A 17,046-nucleotide genomic window follows, 5' to 3' on the forward strand; every position below is an offset into this window, starting at 1 on the left:
GTTTGCTGATGACTGTAAGCCGGGCACTGTTATCCGCTCATTCACTGACATTTGACTGCTCCAAAAGAGGCTGGAATATGTACATACATGGTGTACAGAAAATGGTCTCGAGCTAAAGGCAAAAAAAAGTAGCATGTAAAAAAAAAGTTGTTCCAACCTCATATGTTAATAAGCTCCTACTCAAGCAGACATGGTCATAAGAGACTGGGGTACTTATGTGGTCAACTCTCTCTCTCTGTCTCTCTCTCTCTGTTTCTCTCTCTGTCTCTCTCTCTCTCTCTGTGTGTCTCTCTCTCTCTCTCTCTCACTCGCATTTGATCATCATGTTTCCATCACTGTCAGGAAGTCCTATCTGGCCTACTTAATTTGTGGGGAAATATCTTTAAGAACCAAAGAAGCCATGTTACCCATCATAATTGAATATAGTTCCCTCTACAGAATGTACAAATCTAAGCATGTCACTCAAATTGAAAGACCACAGTGACTTTTTTTAGCCAAAAAATTAAAGGTATTAAATCCTTCATCTCACCCTGCGGATTAGCACATCTCTCATATTTAGCAACCTACCAGCTGCTCTGAAAGCACCCAAGTCTCACTTTTTGAGCCATGAAAGATGCAATTCTATTTTATCTCCTATTTCTTGGCAAAACCAGTGACTCTACAAACAAACAAACAATGGATCTAAATTTACACCAACAAATAAACAAGGCTCACAGGAGAGACAGGATCCTAACTCAGCACATTCCCAGGCTATGGAAGAAGTTACTACTACAGGTCAAGCAAAGCACTACTTTGTCTGCCATTAAGCAGAGCCAGGTCCAGTACTAAGTGACCTACGCAGTTGCCTAGGGCTTGGGGTTGCCACAACATCTAATTTTTTATATAAAAAAATTACATATCTTTCTTTTTAGCAGCATTCTTCTTAAAGAACACACTCTGCATTCCTGCTGTATCAACATACACACATTGAAGGATTGCTGTTGATTTTTTTCCACACATAGAATTTACCTGAGAGATTTCTTCCATGAACAGGGATATACGTTCTCAGTGCCTCTCTGGCCCATTTAATTTGTGGGAGAATATCTTCAAGATCCAAAGAAGCCGCCTTACCCATCACAATTGAATATATTTCCCTCTACAGAAAGTACAAATCCATGCATGTCGCTCAAATGGAAAGGCCCCAGTGATTTTTTTAGCCAAAAAATAAAGGTATTAAATCCCTAGTTAAGTAGGAATCACAAGTAACTTGCTCAGGCTCAAACCTTGCACCTTAATTACAGGAAACAAGGGCCTCAATCCACTACACCCTCTACCAGACTGCTAAAAAGTTATAGCGAGTTTTCAAGGAATTGAGTTTCAATACATGTTCAAGGAATTGTGAGTTGCAAGGGAAGAAAAGTTTACAGTTGCTTGTGCTAAATCTGTTTCCAATGTGTAACTCTTTCCTTTAGCAAATCTTGTCCATCAGTGTTTGTGCTGGGAAGCTTGAAAATAATATTAGCAAAACAGCAGGTAGCACACACGCCCTCAGGATAGAAGGCTATAGGTTCTCCTCCCACCCTAATGTACATGAATTGCTGATACTGGGGTGTACTTTAAAGGGGGATGGGGGTGCTCCACTCCTTACTGATAGTTTGCCAGCTATTGCAATATTACCAGCTTACCATTTGTTTGGAAATTTATTTTTCAAGGGAAACAGACACTGAATTTGTACATGAAATACTGAAATGTAAAGTTATTTCCAGCAATAACCTCTTCATTAGTTACAGATCTCTTTAATGTGGAATTATTCAGATGACCTTTACTTCTGCATAAACTGTGCATAGTGACTGATATTGGTGGATTATAATGAAAGAAGTCTGAGTGGCCTTTTATGGTTGAAATGTTCTGAAATGGGTAGTTTTGTCATTATTGGTTCATACATTGTGTTTCATTGCTTACTGAAAAAATGTTCAAAACTACAAATTTAAAACAGACTCTAACAAGTGGTGCTGCATTATATGTTGTTGTTTGTCTTTTCGGCTTTTCCCGGTTAGGAGTCGCCACAGCAGAACTCCGGTCTGCTAATGATTGGCAGTAGGTTTTCACGAACGCCGAGGTGCCAGCTCGACGTCCAACATTCAACGAAGGCACACCCTTACGCATGTCTTTTGAACGCCACCCAACCACGGGGAGGACATGCAGACTCCACACAGAAGACACTCCCTGCACTCCAGCCGAGAATCGAATGGGAGAACTTCTTGTTGTGAGGTAACAACGCTACCGCTGCACCACCGCATTATAGAAGGAATATAATTTAAAACAACCAGGAAGGTGAATCAAAAAACACATGTATGTATGTATGCATGCACAGTCCTAAACTATGTGCAAGGGTCCTATGATCTGAATACAGCCCAAAAGTAAGCCACTGGCCAATGGGCGGCACAGTGGTGCAGCGGTTAACGTTGTCGCCTCACAGCAAGAGGTTCTCCGGTTCGATTCTCGGCTGGGGTGCCTTCTGTGTGGAGTTTGCATGTTCTCCCTGTGTTCGCGTGGGTTTCCTCCGGGTACTCCGGTTTCCTCCCACATTCCAAAGACATGCATCTGGAGCATTTCTCCCCGGGCCTCTGCTGAAAACAGGCTCTATGGAACCTAGTCGGACTTTCCCGGTCAACAAATGTTAAATAAAATAAAAAAAAAATAAATACATTTTTTAATGTGGGTTCCAATGCTGTTTCAAGGGCAGAGAAGTTTACTGTTCGTGCTAAGTCTTTTTTCATTTTGAGATTATATTGTTTGGTTTAGCAAACTGCTATCAGTGTTTGTGCTATAAAATTTTAAATAAAAGTTTTAAATTAAATCCCAGTTATCTGTAATCATTGTAGAAGTAAAGCAGAAAACAGCATGTACACTGACAGGTCTGAATAGTGTGTACATACCTCTCAACTGTACAGATTTTCACAGAATGTCCAGATTTTTGTCTAATATTTTGGTCTGTTTCTCATAACATTGTGGTTTTCTGGCAAATCAATGAGAGTTGAAGTCAGAAAATAATGATAGACATTTGAGTTTTAGACTTCGTATCCTTCAGAAAATTTATGTTATTGCAAAACCTATTATTCTATCAACTTTCTAAGTTTGTAAGAGCAATATTTAAGTGTCCCTATTTTTCGGCCTTTGTGCCCCATTATTTTTGGCTTTGTCCAGATTTTTTGCTCTAAGAGGTTGAGAGGTATGAGTGTATATAATAACTGGGAAGAAACAGACGAATGTCTGGGGGGGGCTGCTGTTTGGTGGGGACTTTGATCCATTACCCTGCCTAGGGCCCCATTTGACCATGATCCAGCTCTGCCTTTAAGGCTAGTCTTGACTGATGATCAGATGTATAGATAAAAATGATGTCACGCTTATTATGTACAGCCCTGATTAATCTGGGATTTGAGTACTATTAAGTACTTGTAAAGCATGAAAAGAACTTTTAAGTGTGTCCACTTAAAGGTGTATATAACTAGGTCTCTTATTGTGATCTCTTGCCTAGAATTGTTCCTATGGATTTACTCACCTGAACATTGGTAATTTTAAATCAATGAGTTGAAACCTTGTCTACCTAAGACCCATTGATTGGTAGGGTATTAGGTAGAACATAAATAGTGGTTTTACATCAGAAAAAGGACAGACAGTAGGATGAATGCATGACTGCTTCTCAGGGGAAGTTGGAAGACAGGTAGTCAGAGGACCATGGCTGCATCTCACTGGCTATAGAAGTTTAACTAAGGTCAACATTGGTATTTAGAAATGCACATATCTGCTTTATCCATCAGAAGGCAAAAAAGAGAAATTTGATCAGTGGGTCACTGTGGGGAGGACAGTTATACAGATTACTAAACAGCTTATGCCTATTCCTTAACATAGATATTCACCAATGGCAATGTTAAAGAGAGGTTACTAGAAGGCCAACTGCCACTGTCCATTGAGGTGGAGTCTGTAGCAGAATGGAAAGCTATTCTCACCTGACCTCCAGATCAAGATGGCAGATATATGTAATCCATAAAAATGTACCAAGCAGTTTTACTTTCCCTTCCTTAGCACTCCTTCCAGGATTGCTGCCATTTTACAGAATGTGATCCTCCAAAAAAAAAAGAACTGTATGATAAAATATTCTACATGCTGCCCAAAAAGTGCCCATATCTGCAAATGGACTTACTAGTATCAATTAACAATTCCTATTCCCATTTTTATTGTATTCCTGGTAAGCAGAACAGGAGGTAGCGATGTCTTTCACTCCCCCATCTCCTGGACCATGCATTGCAGATCATAAGATAGTGTCAGTATTATTTGAATACCAACATTTTTATGCTGCACACCAATTTTTATCTCTACCTTCCCAACACCCTTAAAAAGTTCACCATATGAACTTAAAACTATTAATGCACCCTCGCTGGTAGACAAGAACCTTTTTCTGGGCTGCAGAATCATCGCCACTTTTCCTTCCCAGTAGTCGGATTTCAAAGAAGAGCAGTAGAGTTAATTATTTGTAGCTCTTACCAGCACCAGGATGTTTTCACTGCCAACTAAATACATTAGATTTCCATTAAGAGGCTGTACAGCATCAAGTTTGCTTATGAAAAGTTATTTTTTATATATAATGAACTACTGGATTGGGTTAAATATAAATGACAAATGAAAAAAATATGCAAAAAACATTTATGCATAATGTATCATACAGGTTAGAAGATTAAGTTCCTTTTATACTGGAAATAGATGTAATGTAATACTTTTTTATCAGAACACCATAAGTTTTACAATTATGAGTTACAAATGCATGATATAGTGCAAGTACTGCCATAAATTCATGTGTAATAAAATAGGGACTTCATTTTTTTCATATGCCCCCTTCTCATTCAAGAAGTAGTAGCTAACCCAAAGACATACTAATTTAGAAAACACTCCATGTCTAACATAAAGGCAATGGTAGCCTACACTGTATCAACATGTTAAAATAAAAACCATTACAGAGACCAATGGAATACTTCAGGCATGAAATATCACAGGATATGGTTAAGGTTAGGTAATCTCTCACTCACTCATTCATATGTTCAGCTGAATGTCTTACCTATTTTACTTTAGAATTACATTTTGAAGGAATTACATCATTAATTCCATCTTTAATTGTATCTTTGGGAAGTGCAGAGGTGCAGCGATTAGTTGCCTCACAGCAAGAGATTCTCCGGTTTGATTCTCGGCTGGGTTGCCTGCTATGTGGAGTCTGCATGTCCTCCCTGTATTCATGTGGGTTTCCTTCCACATTCCAATTCCAAAGATGTGTGTCTAGAGTGTTTCTCCCTGGGCCACTGCTGAAAATAGGCGCTGTCCTAGACGGACTTTCCCAGTCAACAAATGTTAAAAAATAATACTTGGAAACCATGATACTTCACTTAATCTGTTTTACGCCAACCTGTAAAGTAAAGTTTACAAAAAAAAACAAAAGTTAATCATCAAAAGTGACAAATACAAGAACAAATCTTGTGCCATTTTCCTGATGTAAAATGAGCAAATATCAGAAACAATTAGATGATTCACTTTGTTTGAATGCATTTGTTTTGACTATCTGTAAAGATGCAAAACAAATACCTGGGGTCTTGCATCTCAACAATTGACTCTATGATTTTTTTCATTTTGTGCTCACTGGTACCACAGGATATCAGAATAACTCTAAGCATTGCACCAGTCATATAGCCATTGTAGACGGGTGATCTATCTTCTCAATTAGAATAATCAAGCAATAAGACGCACTGGTTTGGCTGGATAAGCTCTCAGGGGATTGACAGGAACTTCATAACAGCTACCTATCAGACGTAGTACATTGATTTAATTAGCCACAACAGTTCTGCAGCAAGGAGTTAGTATAAGCTTTTTGGTATAATTCCAGAAGGAGAAGGTCCATGTTTTTGGTAGTCAACAATGTCAGCTACATAGGATAGTTTTAACATTCAGTATACTTGGAGTTAAAAAGGTACCAACTGAATTAGGCAAGCATATTTACAATCTGTCATTTCAGAGTGTATTATTATCATTAGCTAACAAAAACAGCAGCATGAAACGTTAAATACTCATTTGATATAATTGGCCAACATGTTTACATTACAGCATCTTATATTGTTATTATAGGAACGTAGTAGAATGGTTATGTGTGGCATGCCTGTAGATCATCTGAAGAAAGGCTTACATTAAACAGAGTATGGTGTAGTGGCTTGCAGTTTAATTTTCTGGAACTTTTCATGTCATTCTGTGTAGAGGTTTATAGCTGCTAAAATATGCGATTGCTATGGCATGCATATATTCTTCTTTTTAATGGACATGCTGTTATGTTCTTCTTTATAGGACTACAAGTAGTCTTCAAACTCATCACCATTATTATCCTAACATCTTGTCAGGTAAGTAAAAAAAAATAGTCACATCTATTAGGTTGTCACATTGCAGTGAATGAGTATTCTTTTTTGTTCTGTCCTATTATCATCTGACTTGATCCGCTATTCTTGTACATGATGTGAAGAGTGTGGCAAGTGTATTTTTCCAGTCCTTATACATTGCATTACATTTATCTTCTTTGCTGTGCTATATCCAAATGCACTATGTAGCTCAGGTGCTTGACAGCAAGGTAGAGACGATGGAAATACACATCTTCAGTGGTGGGGAAACACTCAGGCACTCCTTCCTCAGCCGATCTCTTGTGGAGGCTGGTGACACTCAGGAAGGGTTAACTACAAGTGAGGTGGGGCTATGGATGGTTCTCATGCAGAGGCATGAACAATGCACAGCAAGTACATTACATGTCACCCCCTTCTGCAATAGAAGTGAGTGCAGACTCTGGGATAGGACTGAGTCAAATAAAACTTCCTCAGAATCAGTGGCATGCTGCCCCAAGAAGTCTAAATCACCACACTGGTGCCGCATATGAGTTGGAGTCAATCCAGGGACAGCAAGGAGGTTCTCAAGACTCAGTAGGCAAGGAAGAGCCCAGGGAGCAGCCCATTGTCAGTTGCAAAGTGCCAAAAAATATTGTTATACCAGACTATGGATGTCCAGTCCATACCATCAGTCCTCATAACCCTTTCTTAGAAAAGGTTTGATAACTGTCTACTAGACTCCCCCACCCAAAACTGGTTTGCCAAAGTCTGAGCTTGTACTTAAACCCAGGTTATGGGTGCCACAAGTGAGAGTTCATCCTCTGTTTCTCCCGGGCAACTTTAATGCAGCAGCTTCTCATCATTGCTATTTTGTTATTAATTCATGAGAAATACAAAGTAACTGAGGAAGGCAAACTTTAAAGAAAACCTCCACTGTGAAGGTAACAGGTAGGGGTACATTATGGGCAGAAAAATACACTAAAAGCAAGTCAATTGTAGTTATTTATAAAATGTACACCTGTTAAGGTATGTCAGCTGGACTTAATTTTGGAATCTGAATTTCTAAAGGAGTAGTTCAGCACATAAGTCTGCTCAGACTCAGACATTAACTTGTGAGAGCAGTCTGTTGTTTTGCTCTGTAAGATGTGCTTACTGAAACTGGTAAAAAAACAATCACAAAATATTGTTATTGCTTCAGTATGTCCCATTACTCAGTGCTGTTGCAATGTTAATGTCATTTTAAGTACCTTTAGAGAGCACCTACTACATATAGTAAGCAGAAAGCATATTCCTTTAGCCATGTACTTATGCTGCTACATTAGGTGCATTTGATTTTATATATCAAACACCTATTATACATATACACATAGTGGGATACTAGAGAAGGGACAGCTTGATAGAGTACAGCAGTTCACAGAAGGGTATAAAGGGTAAACTTGAAATTTTAAAGATTTGTTGATTGTCAGGAATGTGACCGGTTATAAAGCATGATTGTGTCCCAGAAACTTAAGTGAAAATTATATAACAGTGTTTTTGATACAGTATAAATGCTGACTAGAACACAAGAAAAAAGGCCAGAAGAAAATATTACCATATAATGCTGGAAAACCATCACGGTTGTTTTACAGGCATGCTGAACATTCCATCTGAAACTGGCACTTTGTTTAAACCATCATGGCAAGACAAACAGGACAGCAAATGTGATGTTGGGATAGTATGGCATCAGTGTAATCATTAGAAAAAATGGAAATGCTGGCACCTCTATCTGACCCATTAAGAAGACCTCAGCCAAAGCACTATTTCCCCTCAGCCATTCAGCAGGCTACATCTCTGGAGGGACACAGAGAGTGTGAAGTTAGACAAAGAATGCCAAGGAGATAGAACTGTGGCTCAGTCTGTCTTGTTTACGCTTATGAAACTGAGTTTCAAACTCACTAAAAGTATGGATCACTCAGCCAGGAAGACCTCAAAACAGAACCTACTATGTCTGATCATTCTAACAGGATGCCTAAAGTGAGAGGAAATATAAGCATATGGCATTCCTGACTAAAGTGATCATAGAATTTAAAATATTCAACATTGAGAAATGGGTGAGATGCAAAAAATATTTGGTTAGTTGGCATACCGGAGGAGGCAGGTGCAGATGACTGAAATGTTTATAAATTCATCGCTTAAGGAGTAGACAGGTTTACCTAATGAAAACCTGTTAACCAAAACAAACTACTGGGTATGTGGTGCATTGCAGCCCAGTAGCAGATGTGCTGGTGTGATTTCTTACTTCTGTCCTTAAAAAGGATCTTTTGAATATTCTGTGCTGCCTGGGAAAGGACCAGAGATTTTTTTTTCTGTGAACAAGACTTGTCACGTTACTCTCAGTAAAAGAATCGTTTGTTCATTCTGTCCTTTCAGCTCTGTAAGATCAAGAAACTAATGCTTAAGTTGTTGAAGGCTGCAATACAGGAACCAAGTTTGTTGCTGTACTGCAGGACATTATCACTTTTCTATAGGCCACAGAAAGGGAAGTGACTGCTGGTACTAGCTGTGTATCACAGGATGTGGCAGAGACTTTCAGTGTGTCTGAGGAACATGAGATGGCCAAGAGGAAGAGGCCCGTGTTTTGACTTGCTTTAGTGTAGACTGCTGAGGAAGATGAAAGAAACTTTGTTCCACTAGAAGGCACTTTGGCGATGTGGACTTATAGCAAATAGTGTACATTCATAGTAAATATATCCTCAAATTCTCTGTTGGTGCAGTATGGGAATTATTTCTGTTGTATAACATTTTAGCAGTTTACTTCTCAGAATGGGTTGGTCTCTTTTGGTGCCAAATGCAAGTGCAGTTGTTATATTCCTCTACAGATAGAATCATGAGAGTTTCTGGCAAATATGAGATGAGGCAAGTTTTTTGGGAAGCCTACCAGCAGGAGGGTCACTTGCTCCATGGATCTTAACCTAGCCTCTGACATAAACTGGACATGCTGGAGAGATAGATACATCTCCCAGAGACTGACACTTTTCTGGAACCAGTTTCAATTTCACGTGAAACAGAGCCCTTCCCTGACCATGACCCTCTTCAAATGCAACCTAAATCAATGGATGGATGACTGCAAATTCACTTCTGGTGCCCATGTCCCTCCTGGACAGAGGAAGTCAGTATTAACTACCATAGACTGTTGCCTCTGTGAACTTCACTCACCTAACCACTAACAAATGGGGCAACTTGGGATAAATATTGGTAGGCGTGTAAGGGCTCTTGGGCTGCTAGCTTAATAACCTCCTACAAACCTATGAACCTGCATTTGCAAGTGGGAGCAGAACATTGCTGTGGCTCATGCTGCTATCTGCAAAGTCATATTTCAACCTCAGTTATTTATATTATACAGTTTGGGAGAATGCTGTTCTTGCCAACAGGGAGGCATCATGGGATTATACTGAGTGCAGCTTGTTAAAGATGACTGCTGCTCCGTAGTAGCAGGGTTGTTTAATGGTAATGGCTATGGAGCAGGACCTTGTTTTCCTCCTCTCCTTGGTGTTTAATAAGGGAGCACAATGTACATCTGTAATGAGTGGCTGGCATCTGGTAGCAGAGCCCTTCAGTTTAGTAGGGAGTTCTCCCATGGAAAATTGAAAAGTATGAGGGTCGACTTTCCCCCTTAATGCTACACTTGTTTATCAGTCTGGTGATTTTAATAACTTGGTTATTGGTTTGTAGCTAATGTCTGAGTATGCCTGAAATATAGACTGTGTAAAATCCATGTTAAAATATCCTGTGCGAAGTGGTTGTAGCCCCTCTTTTTTTGTATTATTAATCATTAAATTTTAGGAATGTGTAACAAACGGTCAATTGTAGTACAGATTGGCAGATGATTCAAAAGACTGATAAATATATGTTTAAATATCTTTTTTTTTTTTTTTTTTTTTTTTTTTTTTTTTTTTTAGCAATAGTCGGGATGATAAGAGAAACCTCTGATATAAGAGGATGCCTTACTGACTTGGAGAAAGTTACAGGAATTCTTTATATATGATTAATGTTAAATGCTAAGTGGTTTGGGAAGTTGTATTGAACTTTCTGGGGTTTGATCTGCTGATATTTTTATATGCTCTGATAGGGACTGGGTGCAGACTTTGTATTTTATAGCCTTGATGCACATCAGAGTTTTAGGAAGGGTGGTATACTATAGCTGCTGTGGTTAGATTCAGTCTAGTTTCTGTATTTAGATCTGTCAACCATTAAGAATGAGGTCTGAAATTGTATGGAGGTTATCTCATGCTCAAAGGCATCCATCCATCCATCACTCCTTTTTCCCATTCTTGCACACAGGGTTGGGGTGTCACTTCAACAGTGACAAACATCTAGAGCCGACGTTTACGCCACCTGGTGGCTAAAGGCATATTTTATTTTATTTTAATTTGTTAACCAGGGTAATCCTCTGCTCCAACTGTGCCTTTTTGCAGTCTAAGCTCAGGTTTACAAAAGAGGCAATAAATACAAATAAATGCAATGAAAAGACAACTCTTTTGGTAAGACAAGTGTTCACATCACCACCAGTGCTGGGGTTAGGTAATACAAAAACAGAAAAATTCCCATTTATAAGATTCCACTGAGAGCATAAATTACCCTCATTGCTGCTGGGATGATGGCCCCTCTCTAACAGCATTATCTTTGATTGAGGGGAGTCCATGACCCAAAAATGATATGCAGTGCAAAGAATGCGACTACATAATAAAATTATTTACAAATATTTAAGGATAAAGAGGAAGGGAGTGAAGAAAGGGAGGGTAGGAAGAAGAAATATGAGGAGAGGATGATGTGAACATACTACTGCTTTCTGAAATCTGTGGTGAAACCAGAGTAAAAAGGGAAATTGAAGGGTATGAAATGTGAGATAAGGATATTCCACTGTTTAGAGAGCAGTTGCATATTGCTCCTTAAAGAATTTTTTTTTTACTTCTGTTTGTAATTTTTTTAAAGGAGATAATTTCATTTAGGTAGGTTGATAAGGATTCTGAGAGTTGTGGAGTATTTATAGACAATCTTTGAGCAGTACAATTGAGTTTGTTCTTTGGGACCAGAGTCCAGGATAGGTCTAAGCCTGTAGTTAGAGATATGAAGCATGAGGTAGCTATGGGTTGCAGCTCAAAGCTGATCTGATCTGAGTAGCTATTTTATAGTACGGAGACATTTGGGACTGGTTAAGGTTACTTTCCCTAGAGTATATGATATCATGTTTTGCAGACATATTTGATCTTGTATGGGATGATCTGATGCTATTTGCTGAGGGGATAATACTCCTAATCTGTAACTATAAAATCTTTCTTGTGATACCAGAGAAGTGCAAGGTGATCTAAGGAGGTAGGACACCTGTCTTGGGTAAGTATTTCATGCCCTATTGCCAGATTATGACTCTGCTGGGTGAACATTTAGAGCTGGGGTTATATCTCTTAAGTATTATCTTTTTCTAGATTAGAGAGAACATCTGTACCTGGTGGAAACAATGGAGACATTCTTATTGTGTTTGTGTGCTCTTGCCTTACTGAAGGCTCAGATCAAGTGTGAATGTATGAATTTTGATAAGCATTAGATATTCACTACTTCTTTCTTCTGCAATGAAGAAAGATACCAAGAATGGTTTAGGGGCTGCTTGTTTCTTGGGAAGGGCTGTTGAAGGTATTTTTCTGTCTTTGCAGAATCAGTGAGAGATGTTTAAAGTCATGCTGATGGGCCATCTCTGGGTTAATACTAACGCTTAGTGAAGGGAGGGTAGAGAGGCCCTTTAGACCAGACAAGGTGGTTGTAGACTTAGATGCAGTTAGAGTCTTTGGAGGTTTTAGACATAGCAGATCAGACCAGGAGGGTCATCCAAGAGATTTTGGACAAGATGGTAGATTTTGATCTTAAAGCATTAAGAACAATGCATTTTGAGATCTTATCAGTGGCTCAGCATCCACTAGCTGTTTGAGTGAAGCAAGAGAGAGAGGATGAAAGCAAGGTTATGAAGCTGAGGAATCGGACCTGATGGGAGACAGTACTCTTTCCCTTCACCACGGGGCATAGTTTGAGAGGTTTTCCTGACAGTGTCTGTGGAAGATTGTAGGCAGCTACTGCCTCATGTGCTGACATGAAGGTAATAAGCAGACATGTTTTTGTAGGAGATGAGGTTGTCAAGTCTCATTCAGGAGCAGGATGCTGGGTTGCTGAGACTGATAATGGTAGCACAGGTCTCTGATGAGTTGAATGAGGTGGCTAAGGTTAAGTCATTAGGTCCAGATGGGTTCCCTTTCATGATCTCTGCAGTAGTTGTGGAGCAGCTATGACTGATATGATCAAGGAAATGAAGCAGGTGCTTGATACAGGAGTAATACCAGATCTCTATGCCAGCATCAGGGTGTAGAGGGATAAAGAACACATGGTGGCACCATGAAAATGAAATATACAAAATCCAAATGCATCACAAAAGAAAATGTTTTTATTATGTATCAAACAGTACACATAATGTATTAATCAATATGCAAATCTCCCTAAAAATTATCCTGTACACACCCCTATTTAAAATTATTGCCCATACATAACAATGAATCCATCGTCAAACTGTGTTTGCCATGTGGATTTAAGCATGTTTTGGTCTATGTGCTAGTCTTTCACAGTATATAACATACAAAGAAGAAAAAGTGGCAATGAGATTTTTGCGGCTTATTTAGAACGAATAACATTTAAATCCACAATACAGACTTGGTCTGAATATACAGACAGAATGGAGCAATTTTTTGGTTTGTTTTTTGCGAACAATGTTTTTCCAGAGAAGTGTGTGTGGCAACATTACTCAGTGTTATGGGTTGATCTACATGCAGCTGGCTCAACCACAGAATCTGGAAGGTAAAGCTTATGTCTACCTTGATAAAATCCTGAAGGAACATAACATACATTATAAGCCCAAACTACTGGTAATTGCAGAAATATTTTATTTTAATCATTGCATCTAGAGGCCTAATGAGATATTGCGACTGTATGTTCCTAAAACAAAACTGCATATTGTGAATTGATTTTGCTAGAATTTGGTTGAAGCCCCTAGATATAGATTTGATAGTGATACTCACAGTGAAATGTGGAAGAGAAAACTATGTTCTGAATTAAATTTAAAAATTTTAAAGGGTTTCAGGATAGCCTTACTTATGGAAAAAAGAAGTTATGTACTCACCATAACGTTCTATCTGAGTAGGTAACTTCATTTGATCATCAACTTGTGGGTATCGAATTTGACCTGGATCCGAGCCAGCAGCTTTCCAAGCTAGAGATCCAAGCTCCAAGTTCCTCCCCCTTACCCATAATGCCCTGCCAACTCCTTCCAATCCCCAGATTGTGTTTGCCCATCTACATAATCTCACCATGACAAAACAACAACCTGGAGAATCCTAACCTAAGGATTAACAAATGACCTGGATAAAGCATCCTAGTGATCAGGAAACCAAAGAACCAGGTTAGGGGGAAGGAGGGAGGGTCGGTTGCTGACAAATGAAGTTACCTACTCAGATGGAACATTATGGTGAGTACATAACTTCTTTATCTGAAGTAGGAAACTTCATTTGATCATCAACCTGTGGGACAGAGTCCCCAGCTACCAAAAAACTTGGGAGGTCCTCAAGGAAGGATATTCCGGAGCACTGCAGAGCCAAAAGCTGCACTTCCTCTAGACACTAAATCCAATTTATAGTGAGAGATAAAGGTATGAGAGGATTCCCAAGTAGCCGCAGAACAAATGTCATCAAAGGGAATTCTTGACCAGAATGCAGCTGATGTAGCCATAGAACGGGTAGAGTGAGCGTGAACCCCAGTAGGTTCTGGCAGGCCAGATAGTTTATATATGAACAAAATGCAATTTGAAATCCATCTGGCCAGAGTCACCTTCGATACAGGCTTACCCAAGAAGGGTTTAGCAAAGGAGACAAATAGCTGATCAGACTTGTGGAAGGCCGCTGTTCTGTGTATATAAAACCGTAACTGCCTATGAACATCTAACAAATTAAGTTTGTACTCCCCTTTGTTCTGATAGTTAGGGAAGAAAACTGGAAGATTAATGGACTGATTGATGTTCGTCTTGGAGGCCACTTTAGGTAGGAAAGATGGATTAGTCCTGAGAGAGACCCTGTCCTTATGGAAAACCAGATACAGAGCTTTAATACAGAGAGCTTGAAGCTCCGACACTCTTTTAGCTTTGGTAATGGCTATCAAAAAGGCAGTTTTCCAGAACAAGAATTTCAAATCAACAGAGGCTGCAGGTTCAAAAGGAGGTCCAGTTATAGCTTGAAGGACCAAGGTTAGATCCCAAGGAGGGATGGGGTTCCTAACAGGGGGTCTCAAGAGAAACGTACCTTTCAGAAAGGCCTTACAAATCTTGGTGGGAGCGAGAGGACTGAGATTATCTCCAATGTGAAAATGCAAGATGGCAGCCATTTGAACCTTTACAGTAGAGGAACTGAGTGCCCCTTGCTGAAAAATATGTGATAGAAAATTGAGCACTGCTGGAATGGGAGCAGTGAAAGGGTCCAATTTCCTATGAGACGCCCAAATAGAAAACCACTTCCATTTACTATTGCAAACCTTCCTGGTAGATGGCCTATGCACCACTACCAGGACAGATCTAACTGCAGACGAGATACCGGGAGTCCTAGCAACTAATGGAACTGTATCAACCACGCTGAGAGCTTGAGATCGACCAGGTTCGGGGGATTCAATCCCGAAGGATGAGACATTTAGATCCGGGATGGGATCCAAGATCCAGAGAGGAGCTATAAGATGAGACCGCAGGCACGAGAACCAGGTTTGATGAGGCCAGGATGGGGCTATGAGGATAATCTTGTTCCCCAACCAACGAGCTTTCTGTAAGAATTTTGTTATCAATGGAAGAGGAGGATAAGCATACAGAAGACCGGGTGGCCAAGCATGAACTAGAGCATCTCTGGGGCTCTCCCCCAAAGGGGGAATTAGAGTGAAAAACTCGCTGCACTTTGCCTTGGAAGGAGACGCGAAGAGATTGCATCAAGGCTGACCCCACTTGCGGAAAATCTGTTTCGCTACTAAGGGATTCAGAGACCACTCATAAGGTGAGAGGATGGTTCGACTCAGTTTGTCCGCTAGGATGTTGGACCGACCCGGAATGTGAACAGAAAACGGTTGGTGGATATCGCCCAATTCCAAACTCTCATGGCTTCTTGACAAAGAGGGTAAGACCTGGTCCCCCCCTGTTTGTTGATGTACCAGACCACCGACATGTCTGACTGAATCGTAATAGTCTCTGGAGGGAGAAAGGCATGAAGGCTCTGCAACGCTAGAAGCACCACTCTCATCTCCAAAACACTGATATGCAGAACGGTCTCTGTCTGAGTCCATGTACCTTGAACAGTTCAGCCCTCGTAATGCCCCCCCCCCCCACCCAAGGCGAGAAGCGTCCATGGTCACCGTGGCTTAGGGTTGCTGCATAACAAATGGTCACCCTTCCCGAAGCTCTCAGAAGTGGAGCCACCACAAGATAGAATTCCTGCACACTCTGCTGAGAGGAATCGGCAAGTCCAATGGATGATGAAGGATGGACCACTGGACCTGTAATGTCCACTGGAGAATACTCATGTGCAAGCAGGCTAAGGGCGCGAGGTTGATTGCCACTGCCATGGACCCTAGAGCTCTCAGGACTAACTCCGCTGATGGGGCAGGTGACTGGAGAAGGGCTAAAACATGTAAGGTCAAACTGCGAAGTCTGACTGACGTCAAGAAGGCCTTGGTCTGAAGTGTGTCTATCCTGGCCCCTATGAACTCCAAGACTTGAACTGGTTGGAGGGATGACTTCTTCAAGTTTATGGTGATCCCCAAATGGGACGCTAGAAGTAGGAAACAATCCCTGGCTAAGCAGAGTAGATGCCTGGTGGGGGCAGTCAGGAGCCAGTCGTCTAGGTAAGGAAAAACCTGTATTCCCTGAAGCCTCAGGTGGGCTGGTACAACTGCCATGACCTTGGTGAACACCCTGGGGGCTGTGGTGAGACCGAAGGGTAGGACCCTGAACTGGTAATGACTGGCCCCTAGCCGGAAGCAGAGAAACCTCCTGGAATGCCTGTCCATGAGAATGTGATAGTATGTATCCTTGAGGTCTATAGAGCACATCCAGTCCTTCTCCTGTAGCAGGGGCAGAATGGATTGAAGCATGACCATCCAGAATTTTTCCTTGGCAATGAAGAGGTTCATTGTTGAAAGGTCGAGGATCGGCCTTAAGTCCCCTGTCTTCTTTGGCACCGTAATTGCCTAACCCGGATTGTCCTGGGGGGATGTGCTGGATGGCTCTTTTTTCTAGCAGCTTTTTTACCTCTAAAGCTGCAGCCTCCCTCTGACTGGGTGGTACATCAGGGAGACACCTCGACTGAGGAGACAGATTTATGAAAGGAATAGAATAACCTCTGGATATTATTTGAAGCACCCAGCGATCTGATGTTATGGACTTCCATTAGGCCAAGTGCTTCAAAAAACGCACCCCCCCCATACTGCCTCCAGAGAGGAGCAGTTGAGCAACCCCTCAGGGCTGCTGCATGGGTCGATTAGAAAAGGGTTCCCACGACCCAAACTTTTTCGGCCCCCCTCTGCCTCTGGGCCGGCATCCATCTTGTCCCCCTCTGCCTCT

At 40.8% G+C, this 17,046-nt stretch overlaps 1 protein-coding gene across 2 annotated transcripts in view; it reads left to right on the top strand.

The window, feature by feature from the left end:
• The window catches only part of CCR7 (C-C motif chemokine receptor 7), a 115,175-nt gene that overhangs the window by 74,260 nt on the left and 23,869 nt on the right, over nt 1–17,046 (top strand). For both annotated transcript variants that reach the window (XM_044055004.1, XM_044055005.1), the window contains exon 2: nt 6,361–6,413. In XM_044055004.1, the coding sequence (XP_043910939.1) occupies nt 6,361–6,413 (53 nt within the window). The remainder of the gene's footprint in view (nt 1–6,360; nt 6,414–17,046) is intronic.

This window comes from Protopterus annectens, chromosome 13.part0 (assembly GCF_019279795.1).
Source record: "Protopterus annectens isolate FY-2018-M chromosome 13.part0, PAN1.0, whole genome shotgun sequence".
Lineage (NCBI taxonomy): Eukaryota > Metazoa > Chordata > Ceratodontiformes > Protopteridae > Protopterus > Protopterus annectens.